This window comes from Cibotium barometz, chromosome 8, assembly GCF_041138505.1.
Source record: "Cibotium barometz isolate CiBa-2024 chromosome 8, ASM4113850v1, whole genome shotgun sequence".
Classification (NCBI taxonomy): domain Eukaryota; kingdom Viridiplantae; phylum Streptophyta; class Polypodiopsida; order Cyatheales; family Cibotiaceae; genus Cibotium; species Cibotium barometz.
The window spans coordinates 40,307,203-40,327,715 of NC_141053.1; the positions used below are offsets into that span (position 1 = coordinate 40,307,203).

A 20,513-nucleotide genomic window follows, 5' to 3' on the forward strand; every position below is an offset into this window, starting at 1 on the left:
ACACCCGACCATACCTTCAAAGGTATGCATGCGTACTTGCCGAAGTGCTCTACACATGACTAGACCACCTTGTGGTTTAAATAAATCCCACTTCGTATACCTCTTGATTAGCTTCTCAATGCTTATCAAAGATGGCACCATAATTGTAACCACCATTTGGAAGTGTAGATGATTGAGAGTGCCGCCTTTCTTAAGTGCAAAGAGCAGTCCTTTCACGTATTACATCTGTACAAATTCTTCGATAGCCTCCTAATTGGACAAGTTAATGTCCCCATTACCAACACCTATCGCGCTGGATGCCTTAATAAGCTTCCTTTTTTTTTTTGGTCGGAGCAGATTTCTGACACTGGCTAATGGACACCTTAGAATGCAACAAACATCAAAAATTTTAATAATCCAAGCTAGAGATATGACAAGATGTGTGGGCTAGTTGGTTTTTATTTTGAGAAACAAAAGAGCTATATGTTTCATAAACCAAAATAGCTTTTTTGCAAGAAGCAACAGAAAGTGCATAAATCGCACATATATATACATATATTACCTTGAGATCTGGCAGCTCTTTTGACTACTACAAGATTACGCACAGACGTGGATCCTATAGGAGGAGTAAGAACCCTTGCCAGAGCAGAGTCCACACATGTTCTTCTAGGTTTTGTCATGGCAGTTGCCTATCCTTCATCACAAACAAGAGAGAGAGAAGCAACGAGAAAGGAGCCGAATTGGTGATATCATAGAGGAAACCTTCTACGCGACATCGTGAAACACATAGGCAGAAGTAGCAACAAGCCATATTTATAAACTTCAAGAGAGTTTTGAGAAGGTGATCCCTCGCCAGGGGACGACAAGATCGCCATGGGAAAGCTACGACCACCATGCGAAAAGAACCCACAACATCATGGACAACACGTGTCCAAGCATGCGCAACAGAACTCGACTCAACTTTAGTCCACACGACTAACCTTTATTTTAGTCCAAACCGCTAACCTTTATCCATCCGAAAACAAATGTGAAATTAATTAATTATTCAATCAACGAAACGTTTTGCCTACTTATTATATGCATATTCAGAAAACTTTTCGTATGCATATTAATTAATGCCACTTAATTAATATGCATGTACCGCATCTCGCGCGTTTGTCTCTCTCTCTCTCTCTCTCTCTCGCTCTCTCGGCCCCTCCCCGCTTGACACCCTGCCGCCCTTTGTCAAAAACCATAGAGCGCCCACTTGCCCTCGAATTGAAACGAACTGTGTTCATAGGCTGTCCCCAGAGCACAACACAACACATCACAACAGAGAGAGACAAAGAGATGTTAAGCCTTGCCTCCCTAAACCATGAAAACCAGCTCAACGAGCTGTCCAGAGAGAAAGAGAGAGAGATGGAGGCTCGTCATGAACTCTCCGGCGTGTGCGTACAGAGACAGAGAGAGGGAGAGTCTCCTCGCTTGTAGAGTGGGGAGCGAGACACATAAAAATGTGAGCAGAGGGGCCGTGGTGGTGAAAAAAACACAGGTGTCAGAAACTGCTATAAGTGGAATCTTCCACTTGTAGAATAAAATCTACCAAGATCCAAAAATTAACTGAAGAAAACCTTAAAAATAGCCTCGAAGAAATTAATAAACGTTTGAAAAAAAAATTCAATTAATTAATTAATCGCTAAAAAAGTTCTGGTCGCCCGCGACAAAAGCTTCACTTAAAAAAGACGGTTTCTTTTTCGTACCCTTGCAGTAATGTGTAGTAACAAGCAATCATAGGATCGAGGTCTCGAAGATTCTCAACTGAAAGCAGGTAACGATGCTTCCCATTGAGGATTACATGTTTTGCATCGCCATGTCTCATTGGGCACCATCTTTTGAAGTAAATCTCTGGAATCAGAGAGACTAGGCGCACATGCACGCACGGATACAAATGCATGCATGTTTGTATGCACGTGTGTACGTATGTACTTACATACGACCCAATGATCTAAAAATTGTGGAACACATGTGATTACAATATGTACATTAGCATTTGTGTCTCTTGGTTGAGGGTGGTAAGGTCACCCTGTTCTACCTCAAATAACCCCCTTGATGAAGCCTGTGAATATTAGGACCTTGAGCCAAGTCTATATATTTTTGTCTCCTTCATGCCCCTGGGCTGGGCTTGATGTTCCTGACTGTCAACCAATCAGAGTATTGAATCAACATTCTACAGTGTAATTTCTTTACATTGCTCTGCCAATTAAATGCACCTTTTGTTTGCTCTACCGCTCCACCAATTGAATGGCTGCTCTGTTAATCAAGAAAGACAATGTTAATCAAGTGATTGTGGTGATAATCGAATTGCTTCTCGTTTAATCAAACAATTTGTGGATTGACATCCAACACCCTGCTGATGGGCTTCAGGTTCAACATTCCATCCAACACTCTGTTGGCAGACGTTTTAGCATTGGGGTAAATGGACGTGCACAACTGTGGAGCATGTCAATGGTTGGAGCTTGTCTAACTATGGAACATGGTCGCAAAGCACGACGCACGATGGAGGAAGGTTTTTTGTTCAGAAATTGTGAGAGAGTATAGAATTCTCTTGCCAAGTTAAATCGTTTTTAGGTTATCATTATGTGGGTGTATGTAGCCCCCTTTTAACATTGCCCTGTCCATGGCCATGCAAGCTGTTTGCATCACCACCGCTTGGCAAACCCCCCTCCCCCCCCTCCACCACCAAAACCCTCCCCGCTCCTCCTCATCCTTCCCCCAAAACAACCCTACGTGTCCACTTCAGCATACAGCTGTGGCCCTTTTAATCAATGTGCTGCCTTCATCAGTGTGCTTTCATGCCTTGTCTCCTTAGGGGCATGAATCACCTTCTTCCATCCCATTCCACATTTCTTCTCTCCTAGAGTTTGTCTTTCAATGGCTGATTTGGAACTGCTGAGAGCTGTGTGCTAATAGAAACTAGAGAATAGGCGGGGTGGCCATGACTAGACGGTGTAGATTGGCGGTCCATAAAGAGCTACAATCATTCAGGCTCATCTTGGGTCCCATTTGGCCCAAGACAAGGTATATATATATTTATATATACCTAGATGAATCCAGGAACATTCCCAAATTCACCTTATAAGAAAGTGCAATTTATAACCTCATGGTAGGACAATAAACCATTAACTCCATCATGCATAGTATGGACTAGATACTACGACATTCCCACTAACGTCATCAGTGCCCAATAGTGGGTGTAGAACTTGGTATCAATATATGCTCCCACACACCCCGCACCAGAGCGCGCGCGCGCGTGCACACACACACACACACACACACACACACAAGAGCATACATTCATACAAAGGTTTGTGTATTGAGTTTCTATCAGAGCTCTAGAGATATAGGGCAGACTCGGCCATAATCATGCCTAGCACTAAGAGTAAAGTCTACGTACTCCATGTGTGGCATGTAGCCTATTTGCGAGCGTGCCAAATCTAATAAAAGTTCCCTCCTCCCCCCCTTGAGTGGATCCTTCCATAGTAGCAACTTCAGTGGCCTCCTTCATCCTTTGTCACTTTCTCTTGAAGGTCGGATTCTTTCTGGGCCATCCGTTGACTGCTTCTTACTTTGGCCTTCATGAGGCTTCCCAAAAGAAGGAATGACAATTATACTTTCCTTATTGTGCTTCTCTGATAGCAAAGTCAGACTTGCCACTGGAATATGGGTCTGGACCTGCTAATCATTCCGAACCACCTCTTGTTCTTCTTGCACTAACTTGGCAACTAGGTCCCAGTCAAGATTTCGGTCCACCTAATCTGCGGGTTTGTCCTTTGCCCATGGCAAAGCATTCTTTTCTTGCATTACTATTCTTGTGTGAACATGTCACCCGCCAGTATAGTGGACTAGCTTGTATGGGAGTTTCCCAGAGCTCAATAAACCACCCAGAAGATTGCCAAGCCAAGGGGTCGGGATTTGAATTTGGGACCTCTCCTTTCCCTGTCACAAGCCCAAACCGCTAGGCCACATACCAACGGCACACCCCCCACCAGAGCGCGCGCGCGCGCGCGCACACACACACACACAAGAGCATACATTCATACAAAGGTTTGTGTATTGAGTTTCTATCAGAGCTCTAGAGATATAGGGCAGACTCGGCCATAATCATGCCTAGCACTAAGAGTAAAGTCTACCTACTCCATGTGTGGCATGTAGCCTATTTGCGAGCGTGCCAAATCTAATTAAAGTTCCCTCCTCCCTCCCTTGAGTGGATCCTTCCATAGTAGCAACTTGAGTGTCCACTTGCTGCAGGCGGCTTAATCTCCATGTTTAGGTAGTATAGTTATAGCCACAAATGGCCTAAATGCCACCAAGGAGCCTACAAGGATTTGAATTTGGGACCTCCCCTTTCCCTGTCACAAGCCCAAACCGCTAGGCCACATACCAACGGCCTAATTTAAGTTCTCTAAACTATCTGGCTTCCTAGACCACCATCCCGTGTGAAAACATGGATGCTGGGGTGCTGAGTGTAATAGGCCTCTAGACCTGTCTAACCAAGATCTCCTAAACACAGTCCAACACAAGATTAGAGAGACCAAATAAAAGGGGTGCAGGCAAGCTCACCACCCAAATATAGGATCAATACTTTGATCCACCCCCAAGCACTTTGATCCAACCCCGAGCCATGGGCTAAGGCCAGTCAACACTAGTGTCCCATACCACCAATGCATGCCCACAGGGGTCCTCAGCAAGACTATTTGCGATTTGCATGTCCACGACAGGAGGAAAAACTTTGGTATAGGCACAAGCCCATTAGAACTGCACCGCACAACTGATTGCCAAATAATAACCCAAGGTATTACTTATATAGTGATAATTGTCGCTGCTGTAAATAGCTAACGTGCTATTGATAGCCAGTAGCCTAGTTTTATTAAATTTGAACCTTAGCTCTTTGTATCTGCATGTTATCTCCTAATCCCAAGATCCCCTAACCTTGTTGGATTAGACCTGCTAAGGATTAGCTCCAGGTACATAACATACTTCCCTTCCTTAGATGTTTCCACTCTTGGAAACAAAATTTGTCTAAGAAAGAAAACCGGGAACCTATGCTGTATACTAGCAATTGTCTTCCAAGTTGAGTCCTCCTTTGCCCTATCTTTCTGCTTAATTTTATACTCAGTGACCAACTTATTCTAAGTTGCCTTTCCCTGAAATCAATCATAGCTTTTTGTTCATGTGGAACATAGGACAAGTCCTCAATCTCAACAAGCTTCTGAGGAGTCACAATGCTATCTTCAGCTCCTAGCATGACATGAAAGACTAGATTAACTTTCACATTCTTAGGTAGTTCTAGTTTATAGGCTCTCTCTCCGATCTTTTTAAGGATCCGGAAAGGTCCACAGTGCCTAGGGGATAACTTCCCAACCTTCCCCATCCATAACATCTTTAAACTCTTAGGTATTTGCAAATACACTAGCATTCCCTTGGATAACGCCCTTGGCGACGATGTCTATTAGCATAAACTTGTGCTCGATCCTGAGCACTCCTGATAGAATCTCTAGCTCTGGCTAACATCTCCTGCATATCTGCCAAGAAATCCCTAGCGGTTGGTAACCGTACATCAGCATAAACGGTTGTAACCCTAGTGGTAGCGTGCTTAGCACTATTATGTGCAAACTCAACCATCAGGATGTACCTCTCCCAGTCTGGTGGTCTCTTGGAGACATATGCTCGAAGCATATCCTCTAAAGCTTGATTCACCCTCTCCATTTTCTCGTCAAACTGAGTATGATAAGGGGAAGTCAAGGTCTCCAATTTCTGGAAGACTAGTTGCCAGAAGTGTCCAGTAAACTTCGAGTCCCCATCATGCACTATGTCACAAGGTAAACTATATTACTTGAAAAGCTGCTCAACAAACTGTTGTGCCAATTCAAGAGCCGTTATTGTTTTAAAAATCTTGTCAATTTGTGTACTACTACCCAAACATCATACCCTCTGCGAGTGCATGGTAAACCAGTGATAAGTCCATGGAAATACTCTCCCATTTACTATAAGGGATCTCTAGAGGGTGTAACAGTCCTCCAGCCCTAAAGCGTTCAACCTTATTTAGGTAACATTGACGACACTTTAGCACATAGTCTTGGAATTCTGTCCTCATCGTGGGCTAGTAAAACATACATTTTACCAAGTCATAGGTTCACTCTACCCCGAGTTGACTTGCTGTAGGAGCGTCATGACAGTCATAAAGGATCCTCCTAGTCTCAGCACTATCCAGCATGCAAACCCTATCATTTCGGAACAACAGTCCGTTCGGAATAAGATACTGACCTCCTCCAGCCACTTTGACAGGTGGAATGATCCTTGATCTCTAGTCTATAATAAAGGATCCTCCTAATCTCAGCACTATCCGGCACGCAAACCCTATCATTTCGGAACAACAGTCCGTTCGGAATAAGATACTGACCTCCAGCCACCTTGACAGGTGGAATGATCCTTGAGCTCCGGTTTGTAATAATGGAGTTCCCTGCTTGGACCTACTACCAAACCCGACCAAAATATCTATCGGTCTCACACAGCACTCTCCAGGAATCATAAACATCAACCTGAATCTTGGTGAAACTCAAAATATTCACCTCCCCAATCCGACTCAATGCATCTGCAACCCTATTCAAGCTACCCTTCCGATACCGAATCTCCATGTCAAAATCGTGCATCAACTATGTCCACCGCACCTTCTTCCCCCTCAACTCAGGCCTCCTATCATAGAAATACTTGATCAACTCATGGTTGGTCAAGGCAACAAATTTGGATCCATACAAGTAATGTCTCCAAATTTTCAATGTGTGAACAACCACATATAATTCTCTCTCCTGAGTATGCCATCCGACCTGGGTATCATCAAGCTTCTTGCTTTCAAAAGCCACAGGTCGGCCCTCCTAGAATAAGGCTACCCCGATCGCAAAATCACTCGCATCAGTCTCAACTACGAATGGTTTGCTAGGATCCGGTATGGCTAGAACTAGTGCATCTCTCACCATTGGCTTGATCCTTTTAAAAGCCCAATCAAGCCTCTCATTCCAGGTAGTAGGAGCATTAGACTTTTGTCCACGTCCTTTGGGGAGGTTAGAAAGGGGAACAGTTGCGTCTGAATACTCCCTCATTGACTTCTTAAGAAAGGTAGTGGATCCTAAAAACAAACGAACTTGTGTGACAGTCTGAGGTACCGGCCAATCTAAAACCTTTTGGATCCGTTCAAGATCTATGCTTATCCCATCTCTGGAAATCTGATGACCTAGGTATGTGATTTCTTTGCAAAAGAATTGACACTTGCAGACTTTTGCATGCGACTATGGTTCACGCCTTAGAATCTTCAAGACGTACTTGAGGTGCTCTACATGCTCTGCCAAAGAATGGCTATATATCAAAATATCATCTAAGAATACAACAACGAATTTCCCCAAACAATCCTGAGAGATCTCGTTCATCATCTGGCAAGAGCATTCGTGAGCCCAAAAGGTAATACGAGAAACTCGTAATGGCCATATCTAGTTGGAAAACTTGTCTTAAAGTCATCCATCTCAGCTATCTTGATGTGATGATAACCTGAACGAAGATCAATTTTTGTAAAATACTTGGCTCCATGGAGCCTATATATCATATTGTTTGCTCTAGGAAGGGGGTATCTATTCTGGATTGTAGCTTTGTTTAACTTTTTATAGTTGACACAAATTCTCCAAGTTCTTCTTTTTTATGCTTCAAAAGCATTGGAGCTCTCCAGGTATTTACTTTGTCGAATCTATCCTATCCTAAGATATTCTGACAACTGTCAGGCAATCTCATCCTCTTCCAGCCGGCTCATCTTGTAAGGTGCAGTACTCATAGGCTGAGACCGTGGAATCAAATAAATCCTATGGTCAATTGATCAACTAGGCGGTAAACCATGAGGTAACTCTGCTGGAAAGACATCAACGAACTTTGCTATGCTGTTTTCTAACTCGCGTGTCTCCCAGGACCCAAATGGCTAATTTACTAGATTTGAAATCAGAAGTAACATCAAATGAAAGAGGATCAAGAACACATTGAAACACTTCATAATCAAAATACGAACTCTGTATAATATTATGAAGTTGCAGAGTTTACAAGAGTAGAGGGTGGGACAGAAGTAACATCAGATGAAAGAGGATCAAGAACACATTGAAACACTTTATAATCAAAATACGAACTCTCACCCTTGAGACAAACTAGAGCATCTTCGAGTAAAAGAGACAATGTATGATTCTTTTAGTTTACATGGACATCATGGTTATGAAACCATTCTTTACCTATAATAATGTCTACCCCATCTAGATTCATCACCAAAAAATCTAGACTATCCGAATAACTCTGGATAGATATAGGTAACTAGGTCACTTATCTGTCTTAAATTTGTCCATGCCCCACCGCGAGGTTCACACGGTAGGCATGATCACAATTTCTACACCAATGTGTCATTAATAAAACTGAGTGCTGCGAGGATCAAATAGAATGTGTACAGTTTTCCCCAATATTGATCCATACATATGTATGAGATCATTGGGCCCGAAAACTGCCATACTAAAGTTACAATCCATGTAAGAACTATGATTAAGAATTGTGTTATGAACGCTTAGGGTTTCTGCTTTTTCTGCACTTGAGGGTAGCTCCTTTCCAATGGCTGTCTAGCCACAAGTAAAGCACCGGCCCTCCCGAATGTTTTGGAGGCTTTGCTCGGTCCTGTGAGTCGTCTTGGAATTGGGTTGACCCGAAGTTCGGTTCTGATTCTGAGTTGTGGAAGCCTTCACAAACCTAAACTTTCATTTATGTTTGGAATCTTGTTTGGAGTTGCTTGAGCTTTTCTGCATCCCGGAGGAACATTCTTCTTACTCTTGCCAGCAATTGTCTCTTTCATAAATCCTTGCAAAACAGTTAGCATCCTCAAGTGTTTTGCAATTGTTCTTCTTCACGTGAAGCTTATGATTTGGGGATAATCCCGGCATAAAAAATCCAAGCGAGGTGACCTTGTCCATATGTGTTGTCTTCGCCTGCAACTTTGTAAACTTGTGCAAATAGGTGTCAAAAGACAAGGTCTTCATATCCAGCTTTGTAATTGTGGATACCACATAATACCCATTCTCCGCTTGGAGGAACTCATTTCTGAACATTTGCTCGAAACTAGCCCAAGTAGTAGGCTTGTTTTGAAGTGCTCTCCACCATGACAAGGCTTTCCCTAACAGGAGGCCCTGCACCGTTTGAATCTTCCAAGCATCCTGGAGAGGATGAAATTCAAAATGGACATTCCACCTATTCAGCCATGCATCAACCACTTCCTGGGTTCTCTCCTTCTTCTCACCCAACAGACCTCTGTGGTGAAGAATGAAGCTGCTGAAATATGCCCTGCATGTGTGGGAGTACTTGCCATGGCCTTTTTCAGAATAGTGATCTGCTGATGCAATACAGTAATCTCCTATCAGAGATTAGCCATCTCACTATCCTGGTTCCTTAGGGTAAAGATCTCTGCTCGGGTTTCTGCATCTCGCTGTCGAAATAAGCCTTCTCTACCATGACTATCTCCTCTTTCTCCCCACTGGTATGGTTGAGAAGCTCAGTATAATGGCCAGGTTCCCCAACATCTGCCCCCATATCTACTAGTTCCTGGTCGTGATCCGATAAATCATCGGTAAGGCGAGGGGAAGGGGTGTCGCCATGGATATGAGAGATGGAAGAGATAAAAAAGAAAGGGTTTATCTCTATTACCTCAAAAATAAAGGAAGATTGATATGTGTCGATTCTGAATTTGACCGTTGGGGAAACAAACCACTTACCCAAGCCTTCCTGAGCTCCGTGTACAAGAAGAGACGTGCGAATTCTGCTCCTCACTGTTTTGTCCCACGCTGAACGTAAAGAAGGATCTCTGTTTGGTGGATTAATAGGTAAGATGTGCTCTATTATGTAGGCTGCCCCTAGCAAAAAAACACTAACTGCTTTTTTCTTTTAAACGCACCCCTTCTAGAACCTCTATAAGGTCCAAAGTTGTTTTATTTAGGTTTCCTAAATAAATACAACATGCTTTCTGTTTTACCTTTTTTAAAGAAAAAACTCCCAAAAATAACAGCTGCTCGCTTTCTGTCTGCCTGGCAGCCTGCTCTGCCAGCGCACATCATGTCTCTGTACCCGCATGCTTGCACATACACCGTACGCTGCCCTGCTCTGACTTTGTTTCTGCTGGATTGCCCTGGTCCTTCACTCCCTTCTCTGCTGTGCCAAACAGCCACTGCTGTTCTGTAGGAAAAGAGTTGCATGCTTTTCTGCACATAGTAACCCATCTGCTGCCCACGTGAACTCTGCGCACAGGCTGCAACGAGCCTCTTGCTGCAAATTCAGGGCTGTACAACCCAAAACCTTTCCCACATGCTTTTGCAACATGTCAAGGGTGTCTTCTGCGTAGTGATTTGCAGCCCTTTAGGGAGTTAAACCAGAGAGAAATAAGGGTTTCATAAGGATTCATCTCCTAGACGCATGAGTCTCTTTGTATCCCCCTTTCTCAGAATCAACATGCAACCACCTGGCAATAACCCTAGAAAGCATACTTCTTATGAGACAAAGACAACTGTGGTGCTGAGAGAAATTTCTGGGAATCCCGACGTGAAATAAACAATGAAAGACGCACAAACTTCTGTAGACTCCAGGTTTAGGTAGCTCTGATACCAAGTGTAATAGGCCTCTGGGCTTGTCTAATAACCAAGATCTCCCTAATACAATCCAACACAAGATTAGAGAAACCAAATAAAAGGGTTGCAGGCAAGTTCACTACCCAACTGTAGGATCAATAGATCCACGCCCGAGCCATGAGTAGAAACTTTGGTCCAGGTGTAGATCCATCAGAAGTGCACCGCACAAATGACTGCCAAATAATAACCCAAGGCATCACTTATATAATGATAACTGCTACTATAAATAGATAACCTGCTATAGATAGCCAGTAGCCTAGTTGTATTAAATCTGAACCTTAGCCCTTTGTGTGAAGAAACAACACGTTTCCAGCCCTAAAAAGGGACTCTCTGGATATTTTATATTTTATATTTTTGGGGGTTTTTGTCTTGGCTGCTGGCCTACACCTTTATGGTGACCGACCAGCACCCCCCCTTCACTATATATAGCATTGCCTATACCTCATCATTCACGTACCACTTCATCGCCATATTAGGTACCATCTGGCTGCCTTCAGCAGGGGCTCACATCAGCGTTTTCCTCTGCTGGTCCAAGCCGCCTTCTGCAAGGCTCACATCCGCCTTACATCAAGCTATTCTTGGCGCTTACATAAGGCTTTCTTGTGCACCATATCTGCGTTTTACTTCTGCATATGTCAGCGCCTACATCAGCGTTTATACATCAGCTTACTTCTGCGTTTTGGTTCAGCAGACATCAGCGCTTTGCTTCAGCAGTCATTTGCGTTTTGCTGCAGCCCACATCAGCGCTATACATCAGCCCACATCTACGCTTACATCCGGCTTACGTCAGGGCTTATATCAGCGTTTATCTCAGCCTTACATCAGCGCATACATCAAGGCTCACATCCGTGCTTACCTTCAGCATATCTTGTGCGTTTTGCCACAGCCCTTGGGACAATAGCCCTCTCTGCTACACATTGGGACGGCAGCCCTCTCTGCTACATCGGGACAGCAGCCCTCTCTACTACTTTGGGACAGCAGCCCAGCAGCCCTCTCTGCTACATCGGGACGGCAGCCCTCTCTGCTTCAGGTACGTAGCACCCGTGTTACCCCCGTGGCACTAGAGCTTGCACCACTCGGGACGGCAACCCTCTTTGCTTTAGGTACGTAGCACCTGTGTCATCATAGACTGCACCACCATCATCGTCATCGATGTTACCTTTTTCCGCTGCCACTATCACCTCGGAGTGCTTTGCCTCACATCGACGCGAGCCTTTGTCATCAACCGTGGTTCAGCTCCGACGTCTTCTCTGCTTCAGCACTGGTCTTCTTTTTGCTCAGAGTCACCTCTTATATGAGCGCTCTTGTACATATCTGCACTCACCCTTTTATATATATTCACTCACATATTTCATGTTGTGTGGTTTTGCTCTGATCTCTCGTATATTTGGTCCTTCCGTCCTTTTTCCCTCACATGGTACCAGAGCAATTGTGAGCAAAGGGATTGAAGACCTCGAGAGCACACAGCATGGATTGTCTACCCGCACTCCCGGAGGACCGATTCTTCTCACAAGAAGATGCTTCTCCAAACTCTGATCTGGACCACATAGGGAATGGGATTTCTTACTCAGTGGAGAATCTTGTTCAAGATCATACTTTGGGAGACGATCAACCCATGCACATCACCTCATCCACACCACCTTTGCCATCACGATTGCCCTCTCTGACTTTATCAGATTTTGATTCCAGAGGGGGATACTTTCCTTCTTCCGTTGTGTTTGTGTGGGACCTGGCATACGTCATCTTCTTTCATCTTCTCTCATGGTCCCCTTTTTGGCCCCTGAGAGGGGGTGTGAAGAAACAACACTTTTTCTAGCCCTAAAAAGGGACTTTCTGGATATTTTATATTTTATATTTTATATTTTTGGGGTTCTTTGTCTTGGCTGCTGGCCTACACCTTTATGGTGACCGACCAACAACCCCCCTTTACTATATATAGCATTGCCTATACCTCATCATTCACGTACCACTTCATCGCCATGTCAGGTACCATCTGGCTGCCTTCAGCAGGGGCTCACATGAGCGTTTTCCTCTGCTGGTCCAGGCCGCCTTCTGCAGGGCTCACATCAGCCTTACATCAGGCTGTTCTTGGCGCTTACATCAGGCTTTCTTGGGCACCATATCTGCGTTTTACTTCTGCATATGTCAACGCCTACATTAGAGCATGCTGCATACATCAACATTTATACATCAGCTTACCTCTGCATTTTGCTTCAGCAGACATCAGCGCTTTGCTTTAGCAGTCATCTGCGTTTTGCTGCAGCAGACATCAGCGCTATACAACAGCCCACATCTGCGCTTACATCAGGCTTACGTCAGGCCTTATATCAATGTTTATCTCAACCTTACATCAGCGCACACATCCGTGCTTACCTTCAGCATATCTTGTGCGTTTTGCCACAGCCCTTGTGACAGTAGCTCTCTGCTACATCAGGACGGTAGCCCTCTTTGCTACTTCGGGACAACAGCCCTCTCTGGTACACATTGGGACAGCAGCCCTCTCTGCTACATCGGGACGGTAGCCCTCTTTGCTTCAGGTACGCAGCACCCATGTCACCAGAGCTTGCACCACTCGGAACGGCAACCCTCTCTGCTTTAGGTACGCAGCACCCGTGTCATCAAAGACTCACCACCATCATCGTCATCGACGTTACCTTTTTCCGTTCCCACTATCACCTCGGAGTGCTTTGCCTCATCGACGCGAGCCTTCGTCATCCACCGTGCTTTAGCTCTGACGTCTTCTCTGCTTCAGCACTGGTCTTCTTTCTGCTCAGAGTCACCTCTCATATGAGGGCTCTTGTACATATCTGCACTCACCCTTTTATATATATTCACTCACATATTTCATGCTGTGTGGTTTTGCTCTGATCTCTCGTATATCTGGTCCTTTCGTCCTTTTTCCCTCACACTCTGCATCTACCTGCTATCTCCTAATCCCAAGGTCCCCTAATTGTGTTGGATTATGCCTGCTAATCCGAGGATTAGCTCCAGGTACATAACACTCAGGCTTCTCAAACATGGCTATTACTCATGAAGGGGAGCTAGCTGGTGCTTGGACATTACAATATAAGGGTGGAGCATTGATATCCAAACACCCCTCCTCAATGTTCACCCAAAGATGAACTAATGGTCCGATGCTGAGTTGATGAAGATACGGCTGTGCATAAGCAAAATAAAGATATGAATAACATATGCACATACTAGAGAACTGACTAGTATGGCCGCCATGCTGGGCTTGGTGTTGGGGAGACGGCTAGTGGGCCTCAGGATCAGGCCGGCTTGCCTCACGCTCGTCGGACTAAGGGGAGGGATGGGGCTGACCACCTGCCTTCTCCGATCCTGTTGGGTGAGTGCAGGATAGGTTCCTGGTGAGAGGTTGAGGGGCGTCCTTTCTTGGCTTGATGGTTAAGGTTGGCAAATGAAGCACTGTTCCGGGAGGCTTGAATACTCAACATTGCTACATGAACGAGCCCCCGTGGAGGCTAGGGAGTGTAATGACATGGGGGAGAGCCTCCTGAGAGGCTATGCAAATCCAGATGGATGGAATCCCAATTGCCCTGGCTACCACTGAGGTGGCAGTCTAAGGGGTCTCGAGAGCCTGTCCAATCGATCGTCCAATTGATTGAATGAGGGGATGGTACTCTTTTTGGAGGCCTGGGAAGCAGATTGTGAGGAAACACGTGCAAGGGAATTTGTGCATCTCACTATTGTGTGGGACCGGACCTTTTTATTGGTCATATATGTATTCTCACATTTATGCAAGTCATGGGGGTTATTTGTTGCTCTATGACCAGCTCCATAGGGGCAGTTGGCTAGCTTCACTCTTCCCTATATAAAGGGCTCTTCCTTTCTCACTTGTTAACTCAGCTCATTCATTCACAGGCACATTGTTCTACACCATCTGCTGGCTGATATTGCCATTGTAAAACCTCATGCTACATAATAAGATGTTCATTGTCTGATGTTTCCCTCTGTCTTTGCTTCTCTCCCTCTCTCCTATGTTTTGCTTCCGCACTGTGCAACTTTATCATGGTATCAGTCGCTTAGGTACCGGCTTCCACATGGCGATCCCCCCTCCTGCATCATGAAGGTTTGCGTTTTTTCTGGAGTAGAGGTACCTGCGTCCTGCTGCATTTCTTCAAGGTGGCTACATGTTCTCCTTGGGTGTTGCGTTTGCTCCACGGTGGCTGCATCTTTTCCTTGGTGGCTGCGTTCTTCAGTAGGCGGCTGAGTTTTTCATGGTACCTGTCACGTGCATCCCGCACTTGGATGCCATGTGGACATATCTGAACAAGAAGGTGCAGGACCTAGAGTGGAAACTGGTCCCATGTGAGCCCAGTCCGGGACGAGTTAGCCAGGGTTCCACTCTATGCGTCCGAGGTCAGGTGTGCATTGTCCTGCACATGAGGTAGTGCCAGTCCATGCTGTGAGTCTCCCTTTGGAATGATGTCTGATGTTCTGTGTATCTGGTTTGTAACTGGATGCCAGACCTCTGTAGGCATGTAGGTTTGCATGTAGAGAAAGGGCCAGCCCATAGGGCTACCCTAGATTAGAGTTTAGAACTAATGCATTGGGCATGGGGAAGGGGCCAGGAGGGCCCATGCTGTGCCCACCTGTCATGTGCACAGTGTGTATCTACCATGTGCTACACGCACACAAGACTAGTTTCGAGGCTTGGGGAAGCTTGGAGCTAGGCAGGCTGATCGACGAGCTGAGTTAGGGATAGACTAACGGGCGGGCACCCAAGTGTGGACGCCCGATGAGACCGGCCAAGAGCCTATAAAAGGGTGGCCAAGGTTAGTTATTGGGATATAGAGAGTCTCGCGAGTTTGTGAGAGCTCTATGGTCTTGGAGCCTGGATCTAGTGCAGACGTGCACCTGCTTTACGCAGCCGAGGCCGGCAGCAGTCTCGAGGCTTGTGAGGGCAGCTTCGTGGCGGTATGGGACGTCGCGAGGAGGAGATTGGTCGGTACGTCAACCTAGTTAGCTCAACTCGTGGCTCGGTGGGGACAGCCAAGACTGTGGGCTTGCCCACGGCTGTCATGGTTGGGAGGTGAGTCAGGCCTGCACCCCCTTGTTTGTTTGTTTGTTTTGTTTGCAGGATTCGAGTCTCGAACCAAGGACGATCACGAGGAGATTCGTGGGGATTTGATAGTGGTATTAGAGCATACCTCGTGAACGAGCGAGTCGGTAGGTAGAGAAGATGAGGTCGAAGAAAGGTATGTGTTAAAAAGCTTGCTGTTTTTTCTGTGCATACTGTGGTTTTCAGAATAGTACGTGTTTTTTCTTCATCAAAGAGACCCATGTTGAAGGGGATGGTAGATGGTAGGGTCGTTTGCGTTGCAAAGAAGAGAAGAGACTTGTTTGTGCAGTCGCATGAACTGCAGGGAGAGAAAACAGAAAAAGCATGTTTGTTGCTTTTTGGCGCAAGAGAGAGCGAGCGAGAGAAGTGCTGGATTGCAGATTCACGTTGGCGAGTGGGCATGCTGACCGAGTGCTCCTGGAGATGTGTGGTAGGCCGGGTGCGCTGCGGGTGGTTGAGGGCGCAAGAGCATGGGCGGCCAGGGCCAGTCGACTGTGGCAGGCGCCTAGTACTGTGTATGCAGGCAGCCTAGGCCTGCGCAGCCAGGCGGCTAGGCTTGCGTAGCCAGCCCAGGCCGGCGCCCAGGCCACGCAAGGCAGGCGCCCAGGCCCACGTGGCCTTATGGCCATGCTTTCATAGGTTGGCGCAAGCGCAACCTGCCGTGAAGGCACCGGCAACAGTCGATGATGGCAGCGCAGGTGGACGTCAGCAGTTGGCGACGGCAGCAAGCACGCCAACGGGCTATTCGAGGAGGAAGGAAAAAAAAAAAAACAAGAAAAGCTTACGTTTTTTTTAGAGCTTTCGTTTTTTTGAGTTAAATTTTTTTAAAAAAAAGTTTTAAAAGACCCCTCCTCCAAGGTTTCAAAGGTGTTTTATTTTTTTTAAAGAACCTAGAATATATATATATCCATATATATAGATATATTAATATATATATATATATATATATATATATATATATATATATATATATATATATATATATATATATATATATAAAACACAAAAGCAAGCAAAAGCTAAGCCTAGCTTTTGGAGATTTTTAGCTTTTGGGACTATCTTTATAAACCCCTTAAGTGGGCTTCTTGCCACACATCTCTCAAGTTTTCAAGCTCTCAAGCTCTCAAGTTCACTCGCACTTTTGTTGTGCAAAGATCGAATTTTCTCTCCACTTTCCCTCTTCACGATATCGACCCAAGAATCGCAGTTGGAGCCCCTTGTGGAACGCGAAGGCTTGCCGGCTACGGAAGGTACCGATGCCGATCTTTTTGACGATTTTGTGTCAAAATCAGATTTCCAAGAGTTCAAAGTAGCTCTCGAAGCTTCTTCGACGGAACGTCAGGCACAAATCGCAGCCCAGATGCAAGCTTTGCAGAACTCCATCGCTCTATTGACCACTACCCTCTCTACTTTCTCGGGTATGGATACCTTGTTTTCAGCTTTAGGCCCCAACATAACTCCGGAACCGTTTGGGGGCGAGAAAAAGCAGCGCACCAAGGAGATAGTGGACACTTGGCTACATAAGTGGCAAGTTCACTTTCAGTTTCATCCATATGATGACGGAAAGAAGATCGAGTTAGCAGCAGGTTTCCTGTCCGGCAAAGCTTTGCTTTGGTGGAAGGAACTCAATCCTAAGTCAACGACTTGGGCACAATTCGAAGACGTCTTCAAGAAAGAATTCCTCAAGAAACAGGATGATTATGATGTTGTTGCCCAGTTTTCAGCTTTGACCATGACCTCGCAGCACCTCACTTATGAGGTCTACCTCCAGAAGTTTCGAGACTTGCAGATGAAAGCTACAAAGATGGATCCCACTACTCTTTTGGGGTTTTTTGTAGCTGGTTTACTAGACTCGTATCGATTACAGGTTAAAAATAACAAATGTAAAACATTGGACGAGGCCATTCATTCAGCTCGTATCTATGATGATACAGTGGTCTCTTCCAAGTCGAAACCCGTTACCGAGCAGGGGAACAAGCATAAAAGAAAGTTCTCCGCACCTATGGCTAACACAACAGAAGGAAAGTCTTCGGACCAACCTTCGAAGAGTTCCAGTTCAACACCAGCGAAGAAGAAACGACTCCTTAGGGCTTTAAAGCTCAAGAAGGAAGGACGTTGTTTTATCTGCGAAGAAAAAGGACACATGCGTAACGAGTGTCCAAAGCAAAAGGGTACCAAGACAAACGTAGGACCCAAGCCAAAGGCAGCTAATCAGTTGTCTTAGGTATGTCAGTTACTGTACTTTCTCGCCCTAGTACTTGTTCTGATTGTCTGTTCAATTCTAAAGTGTTTGGCTTGCATGATCTTCTCCGAGTTTATGGAGAAGTGAATGGCAATAAGATTCACATTCTTCTAGACCCTGGTAGCTCACACAACTTTGTTAACTACAAACTTGTGCAGAAATTGAGTCTTGATACGACACTCAGCGACCATACCTATGAGGTACGCCTACCTGCGGGAAGACAAGTATGGGATCGAAAGGTGGAGATGCTTCCAATCCAGATTCAGGACTACAAAGATACTCTGGAATGCTATGTAATGCATCTAGAAAATGTAGACTTGTTATTAGGGATTGAGTGGTTTAAGACTCTTCAAGTCCAGATAGATTGGTCTAGTCATATTTTTTCTTTTCAGCATAGGGACACCCAGTATAGTATTTTAGGTGATTGTAATCACCCCTCTCAGGGACCTCTTGTAAATACATTTGATTTTGGAAATATAATGGATTCTTCTTTGTATACCGCTTTTCATTGTGTATTGATTCCACTTTCTTCCTTTCTCATCCCTTGGATGTAAATGAATTAAGTGTGTTTGAAAGCAAAGAATTACAGAAGATACTTGGTTCGTTTCAAGACGTATTTCCTAAGGAACTGCCATCGGGTTTACCACCTGAACGGGCAGTAGATCATCGTATTGTCTTGATCCCTGGTGCTCATCCTGTCAGTATTCCACCTTACAGGATGAGCCAAGCCGAGGAAGATGAGTTGGCTAAACAACTTGAAGATTATTTGAGGATGGGCCAGATCTGTCCAAGTAAATCACCTTGGGGTGCACCTGTGTTGCTTAGGAGAAAGAAGGACAATATCTGGAGAATGTGTATAGATTACAAGAGATTGAACAAGCTGACCATTAAGAACCGTTATCCTCTCCCTAGATCAGATGACCTGATTGACCGGTTGTAGAAGCGAAATATTTCACGAAGATAGATTTGCATACTGGCTATCACCAGATACGTATTCATGAAAGGCATGTCGAAAGAACCGCCTTTCGGACTAGGTATGGCCATTACGAGTTTCTCGTATTACCTTTTGGGTTAACCAATGCTTCAGCCACTTTCCAGCAAATGATGAACGATCTTTTTCGTGAACATTTGGGAAAATTTGTGGTGGTGTTCCTGGATGATATTTTGATATATAGTCGTACTCTTGAGGATCATGTTAGACACCTCACGATTGTCTTATCTATTTTAAGACAGAATCGACTATATGCTAAGTTAAGTAAATGTGAGTTCTTTATGATCGAGGACACAAGATCACTAGAGATGGATTGAGCATTGACTATGACCGAGTTCAGAAGGTTCTGGACTGGCCTATACCACGAACAGTGAAACAACTTTGTTCTTTTCTCGGTTTTGTTGTTTTTCTTCGGAAATCTGTACGGGAGTACTCTCCGCTCACACTACCGATGACCGACTTATTGAAAGGTTGTGGACGTAAGTCAAATCAGCCTATCACTTGGAATAACGATTTGGATATGGCCTTCAGACTTTTGAAAGATAAAGTCAAGGAAGCACCTATCTTAGCATGTAAGAAAAATGGGGGAGAGACAAAGCTAAAACTGAAACTGAAATGAGAGCAAGACTAAAAAGGAAACACAAAGCTTAGACATACCTTGAGATGAGTGTAGACAAGACACAAGATAGATACTTTCATTGATGTGCCACCCACAATATATAGGTGAGAAGTACAAGATAGAGTAGAGTGACTTATGGGACAATTATAGAGGTGCCACGTGGCATACACTGAGATGACCAAGACTAAAAGTACTCCTAGTGAGCACTTATTTCCAACACCCTCCTTAAGTGGACACTAGGAGAAAGACAGAAAGACAAGACTAGAAGATAGACATAAAGACCTATAGACTGAGAGACAAGACATGACAGACAAAAGATCCTGAGACACCCCTCCTCAAGTGATATCCTCATATGGGTCCACAAGGATAGGGACAAGATGGATCTAAAACAAGACACAGTTAGATTGATAGACAAATAGACAGACAGACAAGACTAGATAGACATAAGACTGACTGTAGACCTGACTGTAGACAGAAAGATGGACCTTGAAGACATCCCCTCCTCAAGGGCAATCTTTGCCTCTTGGGTAGGGACAAGAGAGAGGTCAAAAAGCATAATGAGTAAGACACTAGAACCCCTTGACCTACATCATCGGTGGTCAAAGTGGTAGAAAAGAAAGGTGAAGTAATCAGAAAGCCCACTCCTCATCATGTGAGGAATGAAGAGCAAGATCTGCCGATGAAGATGCTGCAGCAACATGGGCTGAGGTAGATGTGGGGACTGATGTAGAGGTTTTAGAGTAGCAGTCCTTCTCCCGGTGATTATCACGGCCACAAATGGTGCATGGATGAGCCTTGAAGCAGTCCTTCTCCATATGATTAGTTTTTCCACAATGGGTGCAAGGCTTTCTTACCTTAGACCTTCCTTTCTTTGCTAG

At 44.9% G+C, this 20,513-nt stretch overlaps 1 protein-coding gene across 3 annotated transcripts in view; it reads left to right on the forward strand.

The window, feature by feature from the left end:
* The first annotated feature begins 1,639 nt into the window (after positions 1–1,639).
* LOC147636259 (uncharacterized) overlaps positions 1,640–20,513 on the forward strand; it is an 86,981-nt gene continuing 68,107 nt past the window's right edge. The window contains exon 1 of one of the 3 annotated variants that reach the window (XM_086801124.1): positions 1,640–1,786. Coding sequence is in view for 1 of the 3 variants with exons in the window: in XM_086801126.1 (XP_086657252.1) it covers positions 2,068–2,192 (125 nt within the window). In the remaining 2 variants the exon portion in view is untranslated. Of the gene's footprint in view, positions 1,787–1,967; positions 2,193–20,513 lie in introns of those variants that run through there. The other 2 variants (XM_086801126.1, XM_086801125.1) reach the window with 2 other exon arrangements.